We start from the raw sequence: 23,785 nt of genomic DNA, 5'->3' as shown, positions 1-23,785 counted from the left end.
GATGTTTTTAAGAACAGGTTGAACAAACACCTGCCAATGATGGTCTAGGCCAGGGATTAGCAACCTTTGGCACGCGGCTCGCCAGGGTAAGCACCCTGGCAGGCCGCGTGCCAAACGTTGCCGACCCCTGCTCTAGTAGCTTCCTAGGTATCAAGGTCAGGCTGACTGGTCAATCGTTCCCTGGCTCCTCCTTTTACCCTTTTAAAAGATGTGTTAGCCCAGTCTTCTGGGACCTCTCCTGTCATCCATGAGTTTGCAAATATTATTGCCAGTGGCTCTGAGGTTTCTTCAGATAATTCCTTCATCACCCTTACATGAATAGCATCAGGCCCTGCTACCTTGAATTCATTCAAATTAATTAGAAGATCTCTGATGTGTTCTTTACTTACCTTGTTCTGCATTACTTCCCCTCTATTGTCTATGATAACTTCGCAAGACATCCCAGTCATATGTTATTTTTTGTTTGAAGACTGAAGCAAAGTAGGCATTGAGCAGCTCCACCTTCTTATCATCTTCTGTTATCAGCTTACTTTCTCCATTGAGCAGCAGACCACAAATCCCTGATCTTTCTTTTTTGTCTGACATATTTGTCGAATCCTTCTTGTTGTTTCTTGCCAGTTGTAACTCATTCTTTGCCTTGGCTTTCCTGATTTTGTTATTTCCATGTATATTTCCTTGGTCATGTGCCCCATTTCCTGTATGTATTCCGTTTAGTTTTTAGATAGCTAAAAAGCTCCTTGTGCCACCACATTGGTCTCCTGTGGCTCTTCTTATCTTTCCTCTGCATCAGAATAGCTTGATGTTGAGCCTCTAGTATTACATCTTTTAGGAACTGCCAGCCCCCTTGAACGCCTTTTCTTCCTAATTGGTCTCTTCATGGGTCCATGCCTACTATTTTTCTGAGATGGTTGAAATCTGCCTTTTTGAAGTCCGGTGTTTTGCTGTTCTCATCTCTTTCTTAGGATCTTGAATTCTATCAGATTCTGATCACTTCCTCCCAAGTTCCTGACCCACCTTTGCATTTGCAACTAATTCATCCCTGTTGATCAAAATGAGATTCAAAATGGATGATCCCCTAGTTGGTTCCTCAACTTTCTGAATCAGAATATCCCCTACACAAGCTAGAAACTTGCAGGATATATTATGTGTTAGTCTTGAACAAATATCAGGGAAGTTTAAAATCTCCCATTAATACTAGCTCATGTGTGCTAGCTAATCTTGTTACATGCTTGACGAATGTCATCTACTTCCTCCTCTTGATCTATAGTAGACTCCCACCATAATATCACTACTATTCCTTTCCCTTTTTATCCTCATGCAGATATTCTCAGAAGGTCTGCCGCTCACTTCCTCTAGGACGGGGTGGGCAAACTTTTTGGCCTGAGGGCTGCATCGGGTTTTGTAAATTGTATAGAGGGCCAGTTAGGGCCGGGGGTCGTGGCCCGGCCCCCATCGCCTATCTCTCCCCCCACCCCGGGACTCCTGCCCCATCCAACCCTGATAGCCTCCCCACCCCCGGGACCACTGCCCCATTCACACACTGCCACTCCCTGCCCCTTGACTGCCCCCGGACCCCCGCCGCCCCATCCAACCCCTCTTCTCATTCTTGTCGGCCCCCCCGGGACTCCTGCCCCATCCAACCACCCCTTCTCCCTGTCCCCTGACTGCCCCCGGGACCCCTGTTCCCCCCCCATCCACAACCCTGCCCCCTGGCCACCACCCCAAACTCCCCTGTCCTCTATCCAACCCCCCCTGCTCCGTGCCCCCTTACCGCGCTGCCTGGAGCACTGGTGGCTGGCGGCGCTACAGCCGCCGCCGCCCAGCTGGAGCTGGCCATGCAGCTGCCACCATGCAGCACAGAGACCGGGTCAGGCCGGGCTCTGCAGCTGCGCTGCACCAGGAGCTCAGAGCCCCACTGCCCAGAGCATTGCGCCAGCGGTGGAGTGAGCGAGCTGAGGCTGCGGGGGAGAGGGAACAGCGGGGGAGGGGCCACGGCTAGCCTCCTGGGCCAGGAGCTCGGGGGCCGGGCAGGACGGTCCCACGGGCCGGCTGTGGCCTGCAGGCCGTAGTTTGCCCACCTCAGCTCTAGGACCTTAGAGCAAGTGTATACATTCTTGACATACAGTGCAATGCCTTCTCCTTTATTTCCATACCTATCCTTCTGAAGCAAGCCATATCCCGCAATGTTGGTCCTCCAATAATGGAAATTGTCCCACCAAGTCTCTGGAACACCAGTTAAGTCATAATTTTCTTCATATATCATGACTTCCACTTCATCCTGCTTGTTCCTCATACTCCTTGCATAGGTATACAGGCATCAAAGATATTTTGCAGACTTCCTCTGTTGTTTTTCTTCGTGCGTCTTCACTGCAGTTGTGGTTTCTAGTCCCTTCTCCAGAATTTAGCCCTTTCCCCTTGTCTTAATTATTTGAGCCTAGATGCTCATGGGGCAGATTTTTGTCACCATCCCTCATAAGACCTTGTTTAAAACTCTCCTTGTTGGGTTAGCCAGACAATGTCCACAGTTGCTCTTACCAGTATTCGATAGGTGGAGTCCATTCCAGCACAGTAATTCTCTTTCTTGGGAAACTATAATTGATAAATGGTAGATTATTGTATTGTAAACAATGAGTCAGTCCCATATCTTGCTAAGTAACCACAGTTTGCAGGTCTTAGCAAAAGCTGTGGTTAAACTCTGAAACAAGCTGTATAAAAATATATTGAGTTATAGCTGCTTGTGCTAGTGACAAAAATAAAGGCTTGTCCATATAAGAAATTTGCACCAATTTAATGTAAATTGGTTTAAAACAGGCTTGGGTAAACTGCTCCAAAACTCTGTATTAAATCTCTTATTTCAGTTTGAAAGTTGCTTATTTCAGTTTAACTTAAGTTGATAAGGAATTCACCCATATATTTGTCCAGTTGCTTCAAGGAGATGTTCCCAACCAATGAATAGGATTTCAGTCCATGTTCAACATAAGAAAGTTTTGTGATGGGTGGGTGGAAATACTATTAGAATATAAATAATTGTTTCATGAACATGATTAAATGCTAATAACATTGTTTTTATTTCCTCTGCTTTGAATTTTTGGAAAAGCAAGAATTGTTTACTTTCCTGCATTTCCTGCAGGGCTTTGAAAGTGGTTTTCAGAACTTGAAATTGTCACTTACATGCATATGATTGACTAATGCTGGATTAATTTAAAACAGTGTCTATGTGTAAATAAAAATTCTAGCCAGTAAACTGGAAGAGATCCATGAGTTGGAAAAACAGAAAGGAGCAGCTCCAAGGATTCAGGGATACAGAGCTGAGGGACCCAGCAGTGAAAGGACTGACAAAGTAACTTAGTGTCTGAGAAAGCAGTGAAAATATTAATCTGGGAAGTCAGACAATTTCAGATGGAAAGACAGCAGGTGACTCCATATTAGCAGAAGGTACCAACATTGAGATGTGTTTGGGTTTTTGTTGGAGGAACAAACCAGCACCTGATTGAAGGGCAAAGGGGCACTGGAGTAAATGAGGGAACATTGTGGAGGATTGAGCCTTCTGGAAAATGTGGGAAGTTTGGACATTTAAAATGGGATTGTCCATTGATTTAAAACTGATATTTAACAGACTGGTGCAGAGAATAGCGCCACAAGGTGCCAATCTGTAAACTTGAAGCTACAGAGGTATTTGAATCCCCCCATGGAGAGTGTTATCTATCTTCCCCAGAAAGATGGGGGAGTATCATATGAGACCATATTTGATTCTGAGGCACAAATGTCCTTGTTTCTTTAGGCAGGTTTCATCTGTCCCAGTCATCCCTTCTCAGTTTGAGGGGCTCTGATGGCATTTCTGACCCTCTTTCTGTTAATGTATGTCTCGGAGTTCACAGGCAGTCTTTTATCCACTTGAAAAGTTCCTTTGTCTAACCTTGCATCCTGAACCTGGTCCAGACTGCTTTATGATTTTTCCAGAGAGGATCAAAGGTAGTCTTTAACAGTGGATTCCTTGTATTGTCCATTTGAGCACCAGGCAAGTAGGGTTGTCTACAATCATTAACTTGTTTCCTGCAACCCAAAACTATCCAAGACTGACTTAATCCTTAATAAGCAACACAATCCATCAACCCTGTCCCTATATAGATATATGCATTAATTATATTTTATATCTCCCACATTCTTTGCATGGGGAATAAAATGTACACTGTAATTGGAAAATGTATTCCTGTATTTTGTTGGATTTATGCCACCAATGTGTGTAGGGGAACTATGGCAGAGGATGTAACAACCCCCTCAAGAGTGGAAGTGTTAATTTGGCACCAGAAATTCAGATATTAAAACTTGGCACTAAACTGGGGAAGTTATTTCCTTGTTCTGGATATGAAGGAATAGTAAATGTCAAAAGTGATATTTCCTTTTGTAGGGCAGTGGTCAATATATTAGGCTCCCGGTTTGGTATAAAGATTGTGTTTACATAGTTTTGTTCTTTTTATTATGTTGTTTGCTTTGTAGATGTAAAGGTGTGGAGGGGCACTGCAACAGCTGTACCATCAGGGCCAGCTCTAAGCACCAGCAAAGCAAGCAGTTGCTTGGGGTGGCAAATTTGCAGGGGCGCAAGAATCCAGCATGGGAGCTGAGAACCAACAGGGGGCCCTGGGAGCTGTAGTTCCTTGGTTAGCTCCCTGCCTATAGAGCCAGCCCTGGAGCAGGGAAAGAACTACATTTCCCAGCATTCCCTTGGCCACAATTAACAGGAAAGAGAGGGGGAAGGAGTGTGGAACTGAAACCTTGCTGTGAATGGTAGGGACAGAGCCAGCTCTAGGTTTTTTGCCGCCCCCCACCCCAGCCCTGGGCTCCCCCTGCACCCCCGTGTTGCCCCAGCCCTGGACTCTCCCCCGCCCACACCCCCTGTTGTCCCAGCTCTGGCCCCCACCTGCACCCCCCTGCTGCCCCAGCCCTGGGCTCTCCCCCCACACCTTCTGCCGCTCCAGCCCTGGGCTCTCCCCCAAAGAAAGAATTGGGTGGACTAAATGGACAGTGCACCTCTCTATCTGAAGCCTAGCAAGGGAGGTACGTGGATCCCACTAGAATTTAAAATGAAAAGTAAGGGAGGGGAGGCTCTACTAGTAGGGTTACCATACGTCCGGATTTTCCTGGACATGTCCGGCTTTTTGGGCTTCAAATCCCCGTCCGGGGGGAAATCCCAAAAAGCCGGACATGTCCGGGAAAATCGGGACATGCGGGGCCGGCGGTGCTGAGGGCCGGGGGCCGGGCCGGGGGCGCTGAGCCGGGGGTGCTCTGCTGGGGGCTGGCCCGGGGCCGGCACCCCAGGGCCCGAGCCGACCCAGGCTGGAGACGCCGGGGGGCCAGACTGGGCCGCGCCTCCTCCCCCCACCCCTCCCTTACCTGCTTCAGGCTTCCCGCGAATCAAATGTTCGCAGGAACCAGGGGAGGGGGCGGAGTTGGGGCGGGGACTTTGGGGAAGGGGTGGAGTTGGGGCATGGGCATGGGCGGGGCCCCGTGGAGTGTTCTCCTTTTGGACACTCAAAATATGGTAACCCTACTACTAGGCTGGGCAGCTTTAGATACAGTACCAGGCACGTAGGAGGATTTACACTTCTGAGCCATGCAAGCAGAAATTGACTTTTCTTTTCCAGATTTAGCTAATATTCAGAAAGGGAATCTAGCACCTGCTTTTCAGATTTGAACACCCTCAAAATTCAGGAGTGCTCAAGCTCAATTTGGGCAGCTGTTACTTCATTTCTCCCAAATCAAATATACTGATCCACTGTAACTTGCTGTAGAAAAAGTAGAATAAATTGAGCAAGAAATGCTTCCCAGTGGTTATTCGGACTGGAATTGCTATTTTCAACAGCCATTGCTCTTTTTTTTTTTTTTAGTTTTATTTGTTTAAAAGGAAGACAGTGATATTGCATTGGCAAATTCCCCATAGAAACAAAGAATGGAACAAAAGAATAATAAAGGCACCTCAACTTTTCCTCATTTATGTAGGCCAGTCTTATAATATGCATCCAGATATCCTTCAATCACACAAGCTAAAAATTGTTCCACTTTACTGCAGTTCTGTAACCATATGGGAACCAATCCTGTCTGTGTTCTGTGCACATCCAAAATTCCTGCTGAATGACCCGCCCTGGGAGCGAGTTACCAGTGACCAGGGCTGGGGCGGCAGGAGGGTGCAGTTGGGGGGGGGGGCGGGGGGGGGGGGAGAGAGAGCCCAGGGTTGGCGGTGGCGGGGAGAAGGGGCAGCCAAAAATTTTTTTGCTTGGGGCAGCAAAAAACCTAGAGCCGGCCCTGTGTACCATGCTGGCTGGGTGACTGACACACCCACAGTTTCTAAAGGGTGTGGCTCCTCTCACATGTGAAGGAGAAACAGGGTCCATCTCAGGAAGTAACTGTGAGACGAAATTCCGAGGTGTGAGTGCGTCCTGCCATGGGGAAAAAGGGGAACTACTAGTAACACCATCTGCAGGAGGCAAGCTGCCTCTTTTCTCTCAGTAATAAATGGGTTTCTGTTGTTTATTGAGTTGGTGCCTGTGTCATTATTCCAGGGCTTCTGCCTGCTTGTGCTAACCCACCAATAAGTAGGCTGAGTTTGCATAGCAGTAGGTTTTATTTCCATCATTAGGCTGTTTGATGTAAAGCTTGTTTGGTATCGGGCTCTATTCCTGTCTCCATCAATTGCTTGCTGGGTGCTCTAAGATCTACTGATGGAAAGTACTTTATGAGAGCTAGGAGTCCATTATTATTTTAAATATAAATTTTATATGATTGTGTGATACTTATATGATTATATTTGTATATGATTGTGTCACTTAGGGGCAAATTTTGAAAAGCGTTGACTGATTTTGGTTGCATGTTGATGCATTTGCCTCATTTGGGATGGCCTGAACTTGTGATTAATGCTACACTACACCACCCTTTGCTCCCTATATATAACATAATAGCCTTTTCTTTTTCTTTTTCCCTTAGCAAACACCACCTCTGTAGCCTTGGAATTACTGGGGCAGGGGATATTCCACAATAAGAAGACTGTCTATTTGATCTATATTTTATGTGCATCAGCCCACAGAGTTTTCTGGCCAAATAAGATTTCCTTCTGTTATGGGAGCTGTTCAAGATAACACTCTTGGCAAAATAAGGATCCTGGATATCTGCTAATTTCTGTGGCAGTGTCGATTTAAAGTTGGCATGAAAGGGCACAGCATAGGTATGCTGGCTTGAAGATCAAATACTTTTTTTGTGAGCAGGAGAGGGGAAGAGCAGAAATACGATGGGAAGGAGAGATCAGGAGAATAGATTATACACATATTTTTTTTCATGTACAATATAGGAAAAAACATTTTTGATCTTAAATTAATTTTATGAGGAGTGTATGAAAAGTGTACTCTGGTGGCTATTGTTTAAGTACTCATACATTATTTTGATTAGACTTGTATATTAAAAGTATGAAAAACGGTAATGAAGCCTTTAACTTCTGCATTAGCAGTCCTCCAGAATGTAACAAATATAAGTATATTTTTAACTTGTAGATGCTGTAATAGTATAATACGTTGTATAGATGTATCTTTAATATGTTACTTTGTATATTTAGTTGCCCTGAATAGAAGCCGTTGTTCACTAAGAAAGGAGAGAGAATACAGGGTGATTCAGTTTTTATTTTTGACTGGCTGATGCTCTTTCAGGCTAGTATAGAACTGACGCATTTGTAGAAAGTTCTGCAGTCTTGTAGGCTGCAGTGAGAATGCCACCCAGATGAAGGCTAAATAAAGAAACTCTGGATCATGTTTCTAAATATCACATTTCTGCTCTGTTGCCAATTTTATCTGTTCAGAGGTGTGAAACAAGTTACTAGATGAGTGTCCATGTTTGACAAAGTCAAAGCAAGGGCACTATATTTTTCTTAGAAGCAAAAAATTGATGAAATAACATTTATTCTGTTTCATAATGGAAGAGCATTAAATCACAATTAATGACTCAATCAGTTTATCTAAATCGTGATACAAAACTGGGAACTTATCATAAATCTTTGTAAGGGCATTTTGAATTGGGCTCCCTCAGGAAATAACATATTTGATGCTGATGGCTTAAAAAGAATGATTATGTGAAAGTAAAATGTAGGTGATGATGGTGGAGTGATAATTAACCAAAGAACATTTAAGTTACCTAATAGAATAAAACTGAAGTGTTTTGGATGAATCTGTAATACTCAATGGCCAGCTAATGTGCGACTTTCTGACTGGCTGCTAAAATAAGACATTAGAATGTAATGGTTGTTTGGCTTATGTGAAATGAGTTGGTGGCTTTAAACCAGTTCCTAATGATAGAAAAGTTTCTAGAGCTGGGGAAAGATGCTTAGGTTATAAATAAAAAAAATCAATGAATGGTGTGCATACGATGGAATAGACAGCAGTTTGTTCATTATAAACTGTAAAAAGAATAGGAGTACTTGTGGCACCTTAGAGACTAACAAATTTATTTGAGCATAAGCTTTCGTGGGCTACATCCCACTTCTTCGGATGCATGGAATGGAACATGTATGTGTGTGTATATATATCTCTTCAATATATGATCCATTCCATGCATCTGAAGAAGTGGGATGTAGCCCACGAAAGCTTATGCTCAAATAAATTTGTTAGTCTCTAAGGTGCCACAAGTACTCCTGTTGTTTTTGCGGATATAGACTAACACGGCTGCTACTCTGAAACCTGTCATAAACTGTGAGAGTTCTGCAGCGCTTATGGGGTAAAAGCAGCAACCCATCACCCCCTTTTTTTGTCATTAAACCAAGCAGATCGGACTCTAGTACACAAAGACAACATGTCTGCTGGGTAGGATGGTGCCATTTTTATAAAGGGAGTTTTCAGACTAAAACAGCATGTTAAGATCCAGTTCATTTTTGTTCACACTAAAGGCTGGTCTAGACACAGAACTTACATTGGCATAGCCACATCTCTTAGGGGTATGAAAAATCCACACCTCTGAGAGAGACAGCTAACCCCCTGTCTAGAAAGTGTTAGGTTGATGGAAGAATTCTTCTGTCAACCTAGCTAGCACCTCTGGGGGAGGTTGATTATATCTACACTGATGGGAGAACCCCTTACGCCTGCATAGGTAATATCTATGCTGAAGGCGCTATAGCAGCACAAATGCAGTGCTATGACTGTGCTGCTGTGTGTAGACATACCCCAAGACAAGCAGTAGCACTGTGGATTTCTGGATGCTTTCTCAATTTATAAATACATTAAAAATGCCTTCCTCTGGGTATGTTTTCGAGAATGCTTTCAAGGCTATTCTTGCTACTATTGCCAGCAAGGCAATTCCAAGATCATTTTTTGTTTTTCCCACTCATCACCTTAACACTATAATAAAATGCCTATTCAATGGTTGATGAGCCTTATCTCTACCTCCTAAACTAATTTAAAATTAGGAAATATATTCTTAAGATGTGAAGACTGAGGACTCATTCCAGATGTTGCATAGGCTTTTTTAAAGTCTGGGACTCTCAGTAATTAAATTCTTTATGCAGCCTGGCAGTATGTGCCTTTCATTTTTTGAGTTGATCTGAACTCATGCACAACCTCAGTGCTGAGTAACAGGTTAGGCACCTGCTTCTGTTCTCACAAATTAATTTGGCTTATTTCACTGGAGTTATTCCTGCTTTACACTGGTATAAGTGAAATCAAAACCAGACTGACCCAAAGGGCTGCTACCAGAATTTTTCCAGGAACTTCAAAGTTGATGGGAGTGTAACAAGGGTGCTGAGTCAGGAGCTGACTCAATATCCTACTGTTACTCAAATTCCCCACCACTATAGATTAATTAGGGCCTAATTAGAGGATCAAATAACCAGTGGTGCTATAATGAAGGGCTAATTAGAGGGGGGAGGCAACCCCAGCAGCAGGGAGCAAATAAATGGAGAGGAAGGAAGCCCTGGAGGAGGAGGGAGCTGAGAGACTGAAGGAAGGCAGAGCTGGCTGCTGCTAGCATTGTTCCCTTCCTCCAGAATGGGGTGGGGGTAAGCCTGCTGGAACAGTATAAGGACACATGGTCAGGGTGAAGGAGAACTAGAGTGGTCTACACTTAAGGTGAGAGAGGACTCCAGGGGACCACCCTGTGACAGGGAGGTCAATGGTTTTTCTTGAACAGGCTTAGCAGTTTCTTCGAACCACATTCTCTCATGCAAAGGCTGTTGTTCTCTGTAAACTGTGGCATATTTCAATGACTGACTCTAGTTAATCAATGCATGCTATGAATAAATGTGCATTCTTTCCATGAAGAAACAAAGATAATTTTTCTGACTTTGCTACATTATGTATACTATTTTGCAGGCTGCTTGTTGTTAACACTCTACTGTTATGGATGTTTTGAAAATGTCTTGATATTGTAATAGTACAAAACGAAAACTAATTCAAGGCCCTTAATGTTGCTTCTCACAGCACAAAGATTGCCCCAGAAATGTTTTGTTTTTTGTTTGAGAAGAAAGCTAAAGGTCAGCTTTATATCTTGGACAAGTTTCTGGAGAAACAACCCTTCACGCTGCCCCAAAAATACCCACCATAATTCTGACAAAGACTTGTTTATGATTTAATGTAGTAGTATTGCAGAAAAAGCTTTCCTAGTTACTTAACGCTCTTCAGCTCATTCTCCCACTGAAGTGTGCAACCTCTGTTTGCCTCAGTGGGAGTGGCTCTGCAAATTCCCGCATGCTTATATCACTATGCAAACAAAAATATGTATTAATATTAGCAAAAGACAATGGATCATGATTTTCTATCTACTTTTCTACTTTGAAGTATGCTTTTGGAAGCTGATGTTCAGATTGCTGTAGGGAACAAGAGGTAATGATTTTAAGCCATTGGTTCCCTCCAGAGTTACTCTGATTGGACACTGAGTTTCTTCTGTCTACAGTTTCATTGGGGAGCACCATAAATACTCCCACCATTTGCACCACCCCCACAGACCACCGTGATATACAAAAAGACCAGTGGGAGGTGAAGTAGACAGGGAAGTATTGAGAGTTCTGCTGGCAAAAGCTGTATTCTGAAATTGTCTGATTGGGGCATAACAATTTTTTTGAAATTTTGTGCTGTAGTTGTGTAGAAGGATGTTTTTTAAAAAAAAAAAAAAAAATAGGGCAGGGAGGGAATTCACCACCACCAACCCAGCAGCTACAATGTCCTGAACAGAAAACCTCTTCCAGGAGGTGAATAGTTTGGGAATCTTACTGCTCTGGCCTGCAATTTGGACTCTTTTCCCCTCTTGTGGTTGGTATAAGCTTTGACAGGGGAGCTGGGTTGATTATTGGTGGAAACAGAATGCGAAATGAGCAAGACATATGCTCAGGAAACCACTTCAAGATGCTGATGATCTCCGCAGATTCATTCACCTTGGTCATGCCTCTGGGCCACATGAAGGTTAGCTTCTTAACAGAGATTGGGGAGAGGAAAGGTATACCTCTACCTCGATATAACGCTGTCCTTGGGAGCCAAAAAAACTTACTGTGTTATAGGTGAAACCGCGTTACATCGAACTTGGTTTGATCCCCTGGAGTGTGCAGCCCTGCCCCCCTGGAGTGCTGCTTTACTGTGTTATATCCAAATTCGTGTTATATTGGGTTGCGTTATATCGGGGTAGAGGTGTAGTTTGTGATGTTGCCCAGCAGTACCTGGGCTTGTGAGGTACCTTGCTATCGCTTGCCCTTAGCCTTGTCTGTACCTGCCAGGGGTCAGTTGTCCAACTCCCCGGCTATCGGCAACACAAGCATTCCTCTCTAGGTCTCGCAGGCCCTGCTGCCTCTCAGAGGTTAGAGATGGGCACACTCCAACCGTCGAGCCATCCAAGCATTAACCTGGAATGTCCAGCCCTTGATCCATGAGATACCTGTAGTATTCACAGATTTGCTGCTTTCAAAGAAACAGCACAGCCCAGTTTACCAGTCAGACCTTAGGTCACCTCTCTGCTCAACACACAGCACTTACGTTTATACTGAAATCAAGTATATCTAAGTTTATGTAACCGAGAGTAGAGATTCAAGTAACAGCAAGTTAGAAGTATTGCAAACACATGGTTATATATATAAAATAAAATCATAACACACATTCAAGAACCTAGTCTTAATTAATTAGATACTCTTATGCCTTGTAGAGTATGGCTCAACCAAAGTCCTCACAGTATTTCACAGCCCAGCTTTGCTGGGATTCCCCCTTTCATGAAACAGACATTCTGTCAGCTTGTCTCCTAGGTGAAGGACCCAATGTGTTCTTTTGCCTCCCAAGATATACAAATCCTATCCTTTTGTCTTCATTCGTAAACAGGATCCCCCTCGCCTGCTTTGTTTCTTCCTTTAGATTTTCTGTTGTAGATTTTGCAGCCTTTCAACTGGCACCTGGTTTAGGCCTTGGCTACACTTGCGAGTTGCAGCGCTGTAAAACCGCCCCCCAGCGCTGTAACTCACTCCCCGTCCACACTGGCAAGGCATTTGCAGGGCTGTATCTCCGTGATTGCAGCGCTGCATGTACTCCACATCCCTGAGAGGAATAGCGTGTATTGTGCTGCCGCTGCGGCGCCAGTGTGGCCGCCCAATGCACTGTGACTGGCCTCCATAAGTATTCGGCAATATCCCACAATGCCTGTTCTAGCCAATCTGGTCATCAGTTCAAACTCTACTGCCCTGGTCTTAGGTAACCAACCACGTGACCTACCCTTTACATTCCCTGGGAATTTTAAAAATCCCCTTCCTGTTTGCTCAGCCCAGTGTGGTGTGGAGTGCTATCAGCGAATCTTTCCAGGTGACCATGCCTCCATGCGCCAAGCGAGCCCCAGCATGGAGCAATGGCGAGTTGCTGGAACTCATCAGTGTTTGGGGGGAGGAAGCTGTACAGTCCCAGCTGCGCTCCAGCCGTAGGAATTACGATACCTTCGGGAAGGTATCAAAGGACATGATGGAAAGGGACCATGACCGGGACGCCCTGTAGTGCAGGATTAAAGTGAAGGAGCTGCGGAGTGCCTACCGCAAAACCCGCGACGCAAATGGCCGCTCAGGTGCTCCCCCCGCGACCTGCCAATTCCACAAAGAGCTGGATGCGATACTTGGGGTTAACCCCACCTCCACTCCGAGCACCACCATGGACACTTCAGAGATGGTGGGGGGGAGGAGGAGGAAGAGGAAAACGGAGTGATGGTGGTGGGCTGGATGGAGACACCCCGGAATCCCTGGAGCCATGCAGCCAGGAGCTCTTCTCGAGCCAGGAGGAAGGTAGGCAGTCGCAGCGGTCGGTACTTAGTGGAGGACAAACAGAAGAGTAGGTCCCGGTAAGTGTTTTTTTTTTTTTTTTTTTTTTTCGGGAAGGAATTTTTTCAGTGCGGGCCCTTTGGGAGAGGAGGGTTAGGCATGCATGCCTAGATGCGGAATAGTGCATTGATGTGGTTTATCACATCGCGGTAATGGGCCTCGGTAATCTCCTCGAATGTCTCATCCAAAACGTGTGCAATGCACTTGTGCAGGTTTATCGGGAGAGCCACCTTGGTCCTTGTCCCAGCCAGGCTAACGTGTCCGCGCCACTGTGCCGCGAGGGGCGGGGGGACAATTGCTGCACACAGGCAAGCTGCATATGGGCTAGGGCCGAAGCTGCATTGCAGTAGAAGACCCTTCTTTGCTTCCCAGGTCACCCTCAGCAGCGAGATATCGTTCAGGACGAACTCCTGTGGAAAATGTTGGGACAGTGTTCAGTGTAGGTGCCCCCTGCAGCTGTTGGCTCTCCCCAAGGCACAGAAACCCAGAGGACAGTGCAGCCCTGAAACAATCAGTCCCCATTACTCACCATTTTGAGGCTCCCGTGGGATATGTGTGCTCTGTTTCGGATGGGAAAATTATGCAATTGTGTAGACCCGGTGTGTTTTCTACTCCTTAAGTGCGGGGGGAATCATTACTCTGTCTGGTATAAACAATGCTGCCTCTGTTAAATGTTGCATTTTGCCTATACAGCAGCATCAACCTTGAGACCTCAGCCATCCCTCTTATTGCCTGCTCAGAGACTGAAAAGACTCAAGAAGAGACCCCGAAAAAGCAAAGAAGACAAGCTGCAAGAAGTGATGCGGCAATCTATTAAAGAGAATGAGAAAGCAGAGGACTGGAGGGAGAGAGAAAGCAGGATCCGCCAGGAAAATGCAGCGCACTGGTGGCAAAGCACAGAGCACCGGCAGCAAAGCACGGATTGGCTCATAAGCATTCTGGAGCGCCAAGCAGATGCTATCCAGGAGCTCGTAGCCGAAAGAGGAGCAGTACCGCAAATGCCACCCACCCCCCACAGCCCTTGTCCCAAAACTCTTTCCGTTGTGCCCCACTGTCACCTCCAACCCACTTTCCCCAACTTCCGTGTTCTTCACGCCACCTGTTGCCTCCAACACCAGTATCTTCACCACCCAGCCCTGAAAACCATTACCCTTACCCTCTGCACTCAACCCCCATCACCATGCAGTATAGCTATCCTGAAGTGCAGCACTCACTGCACAGCACACCAGACAGGACATACGTGAATCTGTGATTGTACTGTTCCCCACTCCACCCCTTTGTTTCTTTTCAATAAATGGATTTTTTGGCTTTGAAAACATTCTTTATTATTGCATAAAGTAAAAGACTCCTTAGCCCAGGAAATAACTCCAAGACCTTAAGAATGTAATTTTCAGTATAGATACATAACTTAAATATTCTCTGTACATACATTTTTTTTCAATGATTATGATGAAAAGTGGGCTATTGTGTCTTGGTAGAGACCTTACATGTCACTGATGAACTATTATGCATATATCTGACCCAGGAAATCCCTATAAGACCCTGTGCAACCCCTGTACCCTCTACCAGTTGGTGAGGGTCACACAGCTGTGAGCTAATCTACTGGATAACATGTACCCTCTCCCCTGCACCCTACTATCTCTTCTCTGCAGAATTTGGGCTATTTAGTATCTTTCTTGTCATATAAGTGGATGGGAATAGGGTCTTTAGTACTGACGGTTGGACAGAAAATGGGGGTCACAACTTAAGACCACAAAGGATTTTTTTGCTCCAAACTCATGGGTAATTCAAATTCAGGGAAACAGAATTGTTTCCACCATTTATTTTCCTATCCTAATGGAGCTTGCCATGACTGATGTAATATTTTAAAACTCAAATGTAACTGATTTGTTTTTCCTTCTGTGTAGATCATATTTTGCACTTTGAATACGCACAAAATTGATATGGACAACCTCTTAGGAGGGCAGATTGGTCTTGAAGATTTCATATTTGCCCACATAAAGGGACCAAAAAAAGAAGTGGATGTTCTTAAATCTGAGGATTCTCTGGGGCTTACCATTACAGACAATGGAACGGGCTATGCCTTCATAAAGGTAATTTTTTAACAGAATCTTTTATATCTAATGCTCTAAGTTTTATTGTTTTAAGTAATCCTGTAGAACTGGAGCGCTTTTGACAACTGAACATTCACCACAATTAAAGAAAAGCAGAAGTCAATCCTGTGTTGAGAGAGCCCTTAGTTTTTTGGTTATTGCTTCTTTTCACTACTTTCTTAAGTTCTTGAGAAGTTGATGATAGAGCAACTGCTCACTCATGTGACAATGAAGTTATACTAAATTTCTGTCACTCTTAAAGCCTGTCCACAGCACACATAATGTCCTTCCACTGCATGAAACTAGGCTTCATTGCACTGTCCCTCTTTATCCTGCCTCTGCAGTTATTCTACATGCATTAGCGTGCCCTGAATGTACGCTGCACATCACTCGCCCGCGCCGCTTCCCGCCGCCCCCATTGGCCCTGGACAGCGAACTGCGGCCAGTGGAGGCCGCGATCGGCGGAACCTGCCGCGTCAGCAGGTAAATAAAACTGGCCTGGCCCGCCAGGGTGCTTACCCTGGCGAGCCGCTTGCCAAACGTTGCAGACCCCTGCTCTACACCGACAGGAGATAACTTTCCTGTCAGTGTAGTTAATCCACATCCCTGAGAAGTGGTAGCTATGTCAGTGGGAGAAGCTCTCCTGTTGACATTGCGCTGTCTACATGGGGGGGACGGAATGGTGGTGTTAAATGGGTAGAACTATGTTGCTCAGTAGTGCGAATTTTTCACAGCCCTGAGTGATGTAGTTGTATCAATATAGGTCTGGAATGTAGACCAGACCTCAGTATAGCTTATTTCTGTATGCTAGGGATTGTACAGGTATAAGTATATCAGTCAAAATCACATCCCTGACTGACATAGTTATACTGGAACAAAAACTGCATGTAGACCACACCTTACACCTCAGCTTTCTCTTGTTCTTTGAAAAGCACCAAAATGGCTAACAATGCTGACATTTAAAATGTCAAAAGCTGATTATACTTCAGAGTTTAACACCCTATTGAGCTGAATGGTAGCAATTTTCACTTGACACAGCTATTGTTTCAGGCTGTCTGCAGACTCAGGCAGACACTACTGCATCATTTTCCTTTATCTCACATTTGGAAGGTTTTCTTTGCAGCCTGGACAGCTAGATACTTATTTAAACAAAATTACAGTTTATATTCTGGAACTAAAGATAGCAGTCACCATAGAAAAGTGCAGTCTCACCAAATTGTTGCATATTTGCCTACTCTGGGACCTGGTTTTAGGAGGAGAGGATCCTCTGGTATTGGAAGAATATGAACAGTGCATGCAACACTATATTAAACCCAAGGAAACTCTGACCTGGGTTCAATACACTTCTGAAAAGTTATTTTTAGGACTGTCAAGTGATTAAAAAAATTAATTGCAATTAATCGCACTATTAATAATAGAATACCATTTATTTAAATATTTTGGATGTTTTCTACATTTTCAAATATATTGATTTCAATTACAACACAGAATACAAAGTGTACAGTGCTCACTTTATATTTTTGATTACAAGTATTTGCACTGTAAAAAAACCAAAAGAAATAGTATTTTTCAATTCACCTAATACAAGTGCTGTAGTGTAATCTCTTTATCATGAAAGTTGAATTTACAAATGTAGAATTATGAACATAAGAACGGCCATACTGGGTCAGACCAAAGATCCATCTAGCCCAATATCCTGTCTTCCAACAGTGGCCAATGCCAGGTGCCCCAGAGGGAATGAACAGAACAGGTAATCATCAAGTGATCCATTCCCTGTTTTCTATTCCCAGCTTTTGCCAAACAGAGGCTAGGGACACCATCCCTGTCCATCCTGGCTAATAGCCATTGATGGACCTATCCTCCACGAATTTATCTAGTTCTTTTTTGAACCCTGTTATAGTCTTGGCCTTCACAACTGCCTCTAGCAAAGAGTTCCACAGGTTGACTGTACGTTGTGTGAAGAAATACTTCCCTTTGTTTGTTTTTAAATCTGCTGCCTATTAATTTCATTTGGTGATCCCTAGCTCTTGTGTTATGAGAAGGAGTAAATAACACTTCCTTATTTACTTTCTCCACACCAGTCATGATTTTATAGACCTCTATCATATTCCCCCCTTAGTCATCTCTTTTCCAAGCTGAAAAGTCCTAGTTTTATTATTCTCTCCTCATATGGAAGCCGTTCCATACCCCTAATCATTTTTGTAAAATTTCAGAGCCTGGAAGTCCACTCAGTCCTACTTCTTGTTCAGCCAATTGCTCAGACAAACAAATTTGTTTACAATTACAGGAGCTAATGCTTGCCCGCTTCTTGTTTACAATGTCATCTGAAAGTGAGGATAAGCGTTCTCATGGCACTATTGTAGCCAGCTAAAGATTTGTATGTCCCTTCATGATTCACCCACCATTCCAGGGGACATGCGTCCATGCTGATGATGGGCTCTGCTCAATAACAATCCAAAGCAGTGCAGACCGACACGTGTTCATTTTCATTATCTGAGTCAGATGCCACCAGCAAAACCTTGATTTTCTTTTTTGGAGGTTTGGGTTCTGTAATTTTTGCATCAGAGTGTTGCTCTTTTCAGACTTCTGAAAGCATGCTCCACACCTCATCCCTCTCAGATTTTGGAAGGCACTTCAGATTCTTAAACCTTGGATCGAGTGTTGTATCTATCCTTAGAAATCTCACATTGGTACTTTCTTTGCGTTTTGTGAAATCTGCAGTGAAAATGTTCTTAAAATGAACAACATGTGCTGGGTCATCATCCGAGACTGCAATAACTTGAAATAAAACAGAACAATCTCCCCTTGTAAGTATTCTCACACTTCTTATCAAACTGTCTGTACTGGGCTAGCTTGATTATCACTTCAAAAGTTTTTTTTTCACTTACTTAATTGGTCTCTCAGAGTTGGTAAGACAACTCCCACCTGTTCATGCTCTGTGTGTGTGTGTGTGTGTGTATATCTCCTCAATATATGTTCCATTCTATGCATCTGAAGAAGTGGGCTGTAGCCCATGAAAGCTTATGCTCTAATAAATTTTAGTCTCTAAGGTGCCAGAAGTACTCCTGTTCTTTTTGCGGATACAGACGAACACGGCTGCTACTCTGAAAACAGAACAGGGGACATACAATTCTCCCCCAAGTTGTTCAGTCACAAATTTAATTAATACATTATTTTTTAACAAGCATCAGCATGGACACATGTCCTCTGGAATGGTGGCCAAAGCACGAAGGGGCATACAAATGTTTAGCATATCTGGCACGTAAATATCTTGCAATGCCAACTACAAAAGTGCCATGCAAATTCCTGTTCTCACTTTCTGGTGACATTGTAAATAAGAAGAGGGCAGCATTATCTGCTGTAAATGTAAATAAACTTGTTTGTCTTAACAATTGGCTGAACAAGAAGTACGACTGAGTGGACTTGTAGGTTCTGAAGTTTTATATTTGTTTTGGAGTGCAGTTATGTAACAAAAACAAATCTACATCTGTAAATTGCACTTTCACGACAAAAAGATTGCACTGCAGTACTTGTATGAGGTGAATTGAAAAATACTATTTGTTTATCATTTTTACAGTGCAAATATTTGTAATAAAAATATACACTTTGATTTCAGTTACAACACAGAATACAGTATATATGAAAATGTAGAAGAATATCCAAAATATTTAATAAATTTCAATTGGTATTCTATAGTTTAACAGTGCAATTAAAACTTCGATTAATGGCGATTAATTGTTTTGAGTTAATCACGTGAGTTAACTGCGATTAATCGACAGCCCTAGTTATTTTTATTTATTAAGATTGGTTGGCACAATAAGACAGGGACAGAAAGCCCAAGGGGAAGGGAGAAGTGATCTGAAAGCCACTTAGATTAGGGATAAACTTAGTGGTAGAAATAAAGGAAGCTTCCTTTAAAATAGGATGCTCAACATCTGGCCTGTAAATTCAGATACATTCACTGTCTGGAACTGTCACACTGGAGGAACTGGGATGTAAACAGAATTAATAGATTCATAAATATTAAGACCAGAGTTGTCAGACTGGCTCCCACTCGCCCACTACCTCATGCTTAAATGTAACATCACCTTCAAAACCCCACTCCAGCCCAGATAACTAATCTCATTTTGTATAGTCTCGCCCTTTGTTCTTTCACAGGTCCTTCTGTCACTTTTATCATCAAATTTTACCTTGTTACCCCATGCGTATGGAATGCCCTCTCAATCTCCTGTGCACCCATCCCCACCTCTCATCTAAATACTTTCTAAATATCCTCTCCACTGTGAACCCCACAAACATAAACAAAATAAATAATAAAAACATTTAACTTATTTGAAAATAGTAATAACTATTCTGGGCCTCAGCTGTATCTGATCTTTCTTTTAGACTGTCTCTGTCCTTGGGATTTTTGAGAAATATTTTCCACTGTTGCTAGCACCTGTTCAGCTCCACCTGTGGCAACAACAGTGGGGCCCCTAGTGTAGATAAAACTTCTGTGGCTGCCAGTGTTTTTAATACCATGTCATCTAATCAGTACAATAGTAACAATCCCTGAGACATTTTTAAAATGGAGTCAGCCATGTAAGCAGAAGATTAATGATTTCATCAATGAGTGCATTAAATAATGGAGAAAGTGGATAGGTGGAGAGACAAATCTCCAAAAGGCAAAAGCTATATCTTTAGTACACTTTGTTCCCAGTCAGATAGAAAGCTTTAGTGACAGTTTCATTACAAAGTGGAGACATAGTTGAATAAAGAGCTGTATTTAGGGGAATAATTTTGTCATTAGAGCTTTTCCTTTCATTTGAGCTGATTTAGTATCCCATTAGAAATTAATGAGCTCTGTTGTACTAGATAATCTGTTGATAGTTATAATCACTTCCTACTTGTAACTACTGACTGCTCTGTGTCTGAAAGGATAAGTTTCTAAAGTAGTTGATAGCATGGTCAGATTTTATGGGTGAAGTTGAAAACAGTGGTTCTTTTGTTTTAAGATCGAATGTTCTGCTTTATAAGAAAAGCATTCATTTAAATTCAGTATTATCATGTCACTTTTGCAAAGCTGTATTCAACAATCTGTCACCAATTCTATTATAAAGTCCTATTTTTAAGGGATTTGTAGCTAAATGGGAAGATATATTCTGGAGTGAAACTAATCATCCATGAGTTATCACTTGGGGAAGAGGACTTTTTGTAGATGCTAAGGAGTACGTTGTTATAGTATGATGTATGAAGTTATAGGTGTGCAAAACTGACTATCATAAACTGGAACAGTGTAATTAATTCCCTGTGTACTGCATTGAAAATGCATGACTTACCCTTTAAAATGGACAGTAAACCATTTGAAAATTAAGCATTGGATCTCAGTGGCAGTGTCTAGCATAGTTTTGCTTTCTTTTGACAGTCCACCAGAAAGTTGTTATAATTAGCCTGGAATACAAAAGTTAGTTTGAAGTACCACATACATGTTTCCAGTCAACACCACTTAATTTGGACCCTGATAATAAGAACGCCTGCTTAAGTAAAGAAACTAAGTGGGGATTGAATTTAATGAGATTTCACTGCTGTTTGCTAGATACACCTTGCACTTTATAACAGGCATGTGTGTTGCAGCATTTTGGGCCTGATTCCTTATCTGTAAAACACCATCCTTCCACCTCCCCTTTATTCCCCCCCCCCCAACCAAGTCTTCTATTTGGCTTTAATCTAGATTTAAAAATGATTTGTGCTATAAGAGTTAAACTCTGTAGGATGTTTAAAATTGCCACATGTCTTACAGAACACCATATACTACCAGGCTTCCCACTGTCTTGCTCAGACACAGGCACACACAAACTGGAAGCAGGCTTTTGAGACAGTTATGCTCCTAGCAGTTGCTCCAGTTCAGATATTTTTGTGGGGGGGAAATTTCAGTCCCTGTCCTCCCTGGCAGGGACCCCATTCCTGTTTATCCCCCTTCCTTCCCACACTAGTAGGGACCCTGAGTCCACCTTGGCTGAGGAGTCTCCCCTCTCCACCCACAAAATGCATGAGTTGAGTTCTCGGCAGATCCTCCTGTACTGGGGCAGACTCCACATGCACCAGGTCTCAATACCCTTTGGCCCAGTTGCCCTTTTGTCTGGATGGAGGGGCAGCTGGGCCAAATTTGAGTCGTGTTGCAACCCCGTGTGCCAGGTCACAATGCCACTTGTTGAAATTTGTCCCAGCTGACACTCCAGCTGTATGGTCAAGCGTCTGGGTCAAATTTCAGTGGCATTTCAAACACATAGCCCAAGTGATTAGAATATCCGGGTTGGAAGGGACCTCGGGAGGTCATCTAGTACAATCCCCAGACAGATTTTTGCCCCAGATCGCTAAATGGCCCCCTCAAGGATTGAGCTCACAACCGTGGGTTTAGCAGACCAATGCTCGAACCACTGAGCTATACCTCCTCTGGACTGCTCCAACAGCAGCCATACTGATTTAGTATGGGACCACTGCTTATAAGTGGCTCCCGGTTCTATGAAAACCTTGGGGGAGGAAAATTGCCCCCCATTGGCACCACTGGCTGCTATGGTAGGTGTTAAAATAGTAGACAATGATATTTTATTTCCTATGTCATCTTGTAAGCTGGATGAATGGAGCTATTGAAAATAAACTCAGTTCTCACTGAAATACACCTCTACCCCGATATAATGCTGTCCTCGGGAGCCAAAAAATCTTACTGCGTTATAGGTGAAACCGCGTTATATTGAACATGCTTTGATCCGCCTAAGTGCACAGCCTCCCCCCCCTCCCCCCCCCCCCCCCGGAGCGCTGCTTTACCGTGTTATATCCAAATTCATGTTACATACTATACCTATCTCACCCTAGCTACTCAGGATAATAAGTTGTGTTATTATATTATAGTTTCTCCACCAAAATAAGGGAATGAAAGATGGGATTCATGCATAGAAAAACTAATACTACAACATATTTTTAATTCATATAAAAATTGAAAATTGAATGATAAGTCCTAAATTATAAATTCTGCCCCTGAAATGCTCTGATAATGCAAATGCTAGACATCTTTACATGCTTTGGGATTTTCTATCTTCTATAATTCATTCACAATAAGATTTAAAAAAAAATACTAACTTCTGTTATAAAAGACATTTTATAAATTTTAGATTTGTTCTCCGTGAGATGTCCCATTAAGAACATTGATTTCATAACTTCATTATTATCTCAGTGGAAATACTGTAACGTGTGTCTGAGGTGCACCGGAAGTGTGGGAACATATGGTGTTCTGAAATGTGTAGCAATTTTAAATGTATTGTTTATAGTACAAAACCTTTTTAATAATCCAACATCTACTTAAAGTTCAGCTTTTTTTCTAAAGCAGATTTCAAAAGGCATTTTGTGCCACATCTAAATGCATTTTTTATATTAAATGCATATTAAATATTTTTGAATGCTTGTCAAGGCATGGTACATGAGAACCTCCTGTTCTGAATTCACTGTTGGAATAATAGGTGCAACTACGCTGATATCATTAGAGTTTCACTCATCTGTAGCGGCAGTGAATTAGGTGCCACATGTTTATTTTTTCACAATTTTGTTTCTAACTAATATAAATGCTTTTTTATCTGACAGAGTATTAAAGAAGACAGCCTTGTCGACCAAATCAAAGCGATATGCGTGGGTGATCATTTGGAATCTATAAATGGAAAAAATTTGGTGGGTTATCGTCATTATGAAGTTGCCAACCTTTTAAAAGGACTGGAGAAGGGTCAGACATTTAAACTAACCTTGATCGAGCCTATGAAAGCATTTGGTGAGTGACATGCATACTGTCCACCCCTTGTAACTGGAAATTGAAATACCATGCCTGCATTGTTTTGTTTGTTTTTCAAACACAGTGAAATTTATCCTAGGTAACCTAGTTGCCTAGAGGAATTGAGGTGTTTTGTTTTTAAACTATAGGAAAACAAAGTTGAACTGGAAACCTTGAGAGTACTTTAAGATGTTAAGACGCTACCTATGGGAGATGGTCTCTTGCTCAAGTTTCACTATAACTGTAGTTCAGATTCATTTGACTTGTGAGCTATATTCATTTTCAGTTTTTATTTTCTTGCAAATTTCCTTGGCATTTATCGGTGTTTATTACAATCAGTGCATAAAATTGACTTTACAGTTTTCTAGGTAAATATCAGGGTTACTACTGGGGGAAAGGAGAACAGAAAAATATGCAACAAATAAAGAAAAGTAAGAGAGTTGAAAGTAAAGGCAGTTTAATGCTGTGGTTTATTTAATGAACTGTACCTTAACACATGCGCGCACACACACATGCGTGTGCATATCTTCCTCTGCATTGCCTAACTTGAATTGACAGCCTCGTATTTACACTTATGCCAATTTATTATTAACATAA

General features: G+C 42.8%; 1 protein-coding gene across 2 annotated transcripts in view; it reads left to right on the top strand.

The window, feature by feature from the left end:
- The window catches only part of GIPC2 (GIPC PDZ domain containing family member 2), a 75,199-nt gene that overhangs the window by 9,818 nt on the left and 41,596 nt on the right, over positions 1–23,785 (top strand). For both annotated transcript variants that reach the window (XM_034779875.1, XM_034779876.1), the window contains exons 2-3: positions 15,208–15,393; positions 23,008–23,188. In XM_034779875.1, the coding sequence (XP_034635766.1) occupies positions 15,208–15,393; positions 23,008–23,188 (367 nt within the window). The remainder of the gene's footprint in view (positions 1–15,207; positions 15,394–23,007; positions 23,189–23,785) is intronic.

Source organism: Trachemys scripta, chromosome 8 (genome assembly GCF_013100865.1).
Source record: "Trachemys scripta elegans isolate TJP31775 chromosome 8, CAS_Tse_1.0, whole genome shotgun sequence".
Classification (NCBI taxonomy): Eukaryota; Metazoa; Chordata; order Testudines; family Emydidae; genus Trachemys; species Trachemys scripta.
This window is presented reverse-complemented; position numbering and strand designations above follow the sequence as displayed.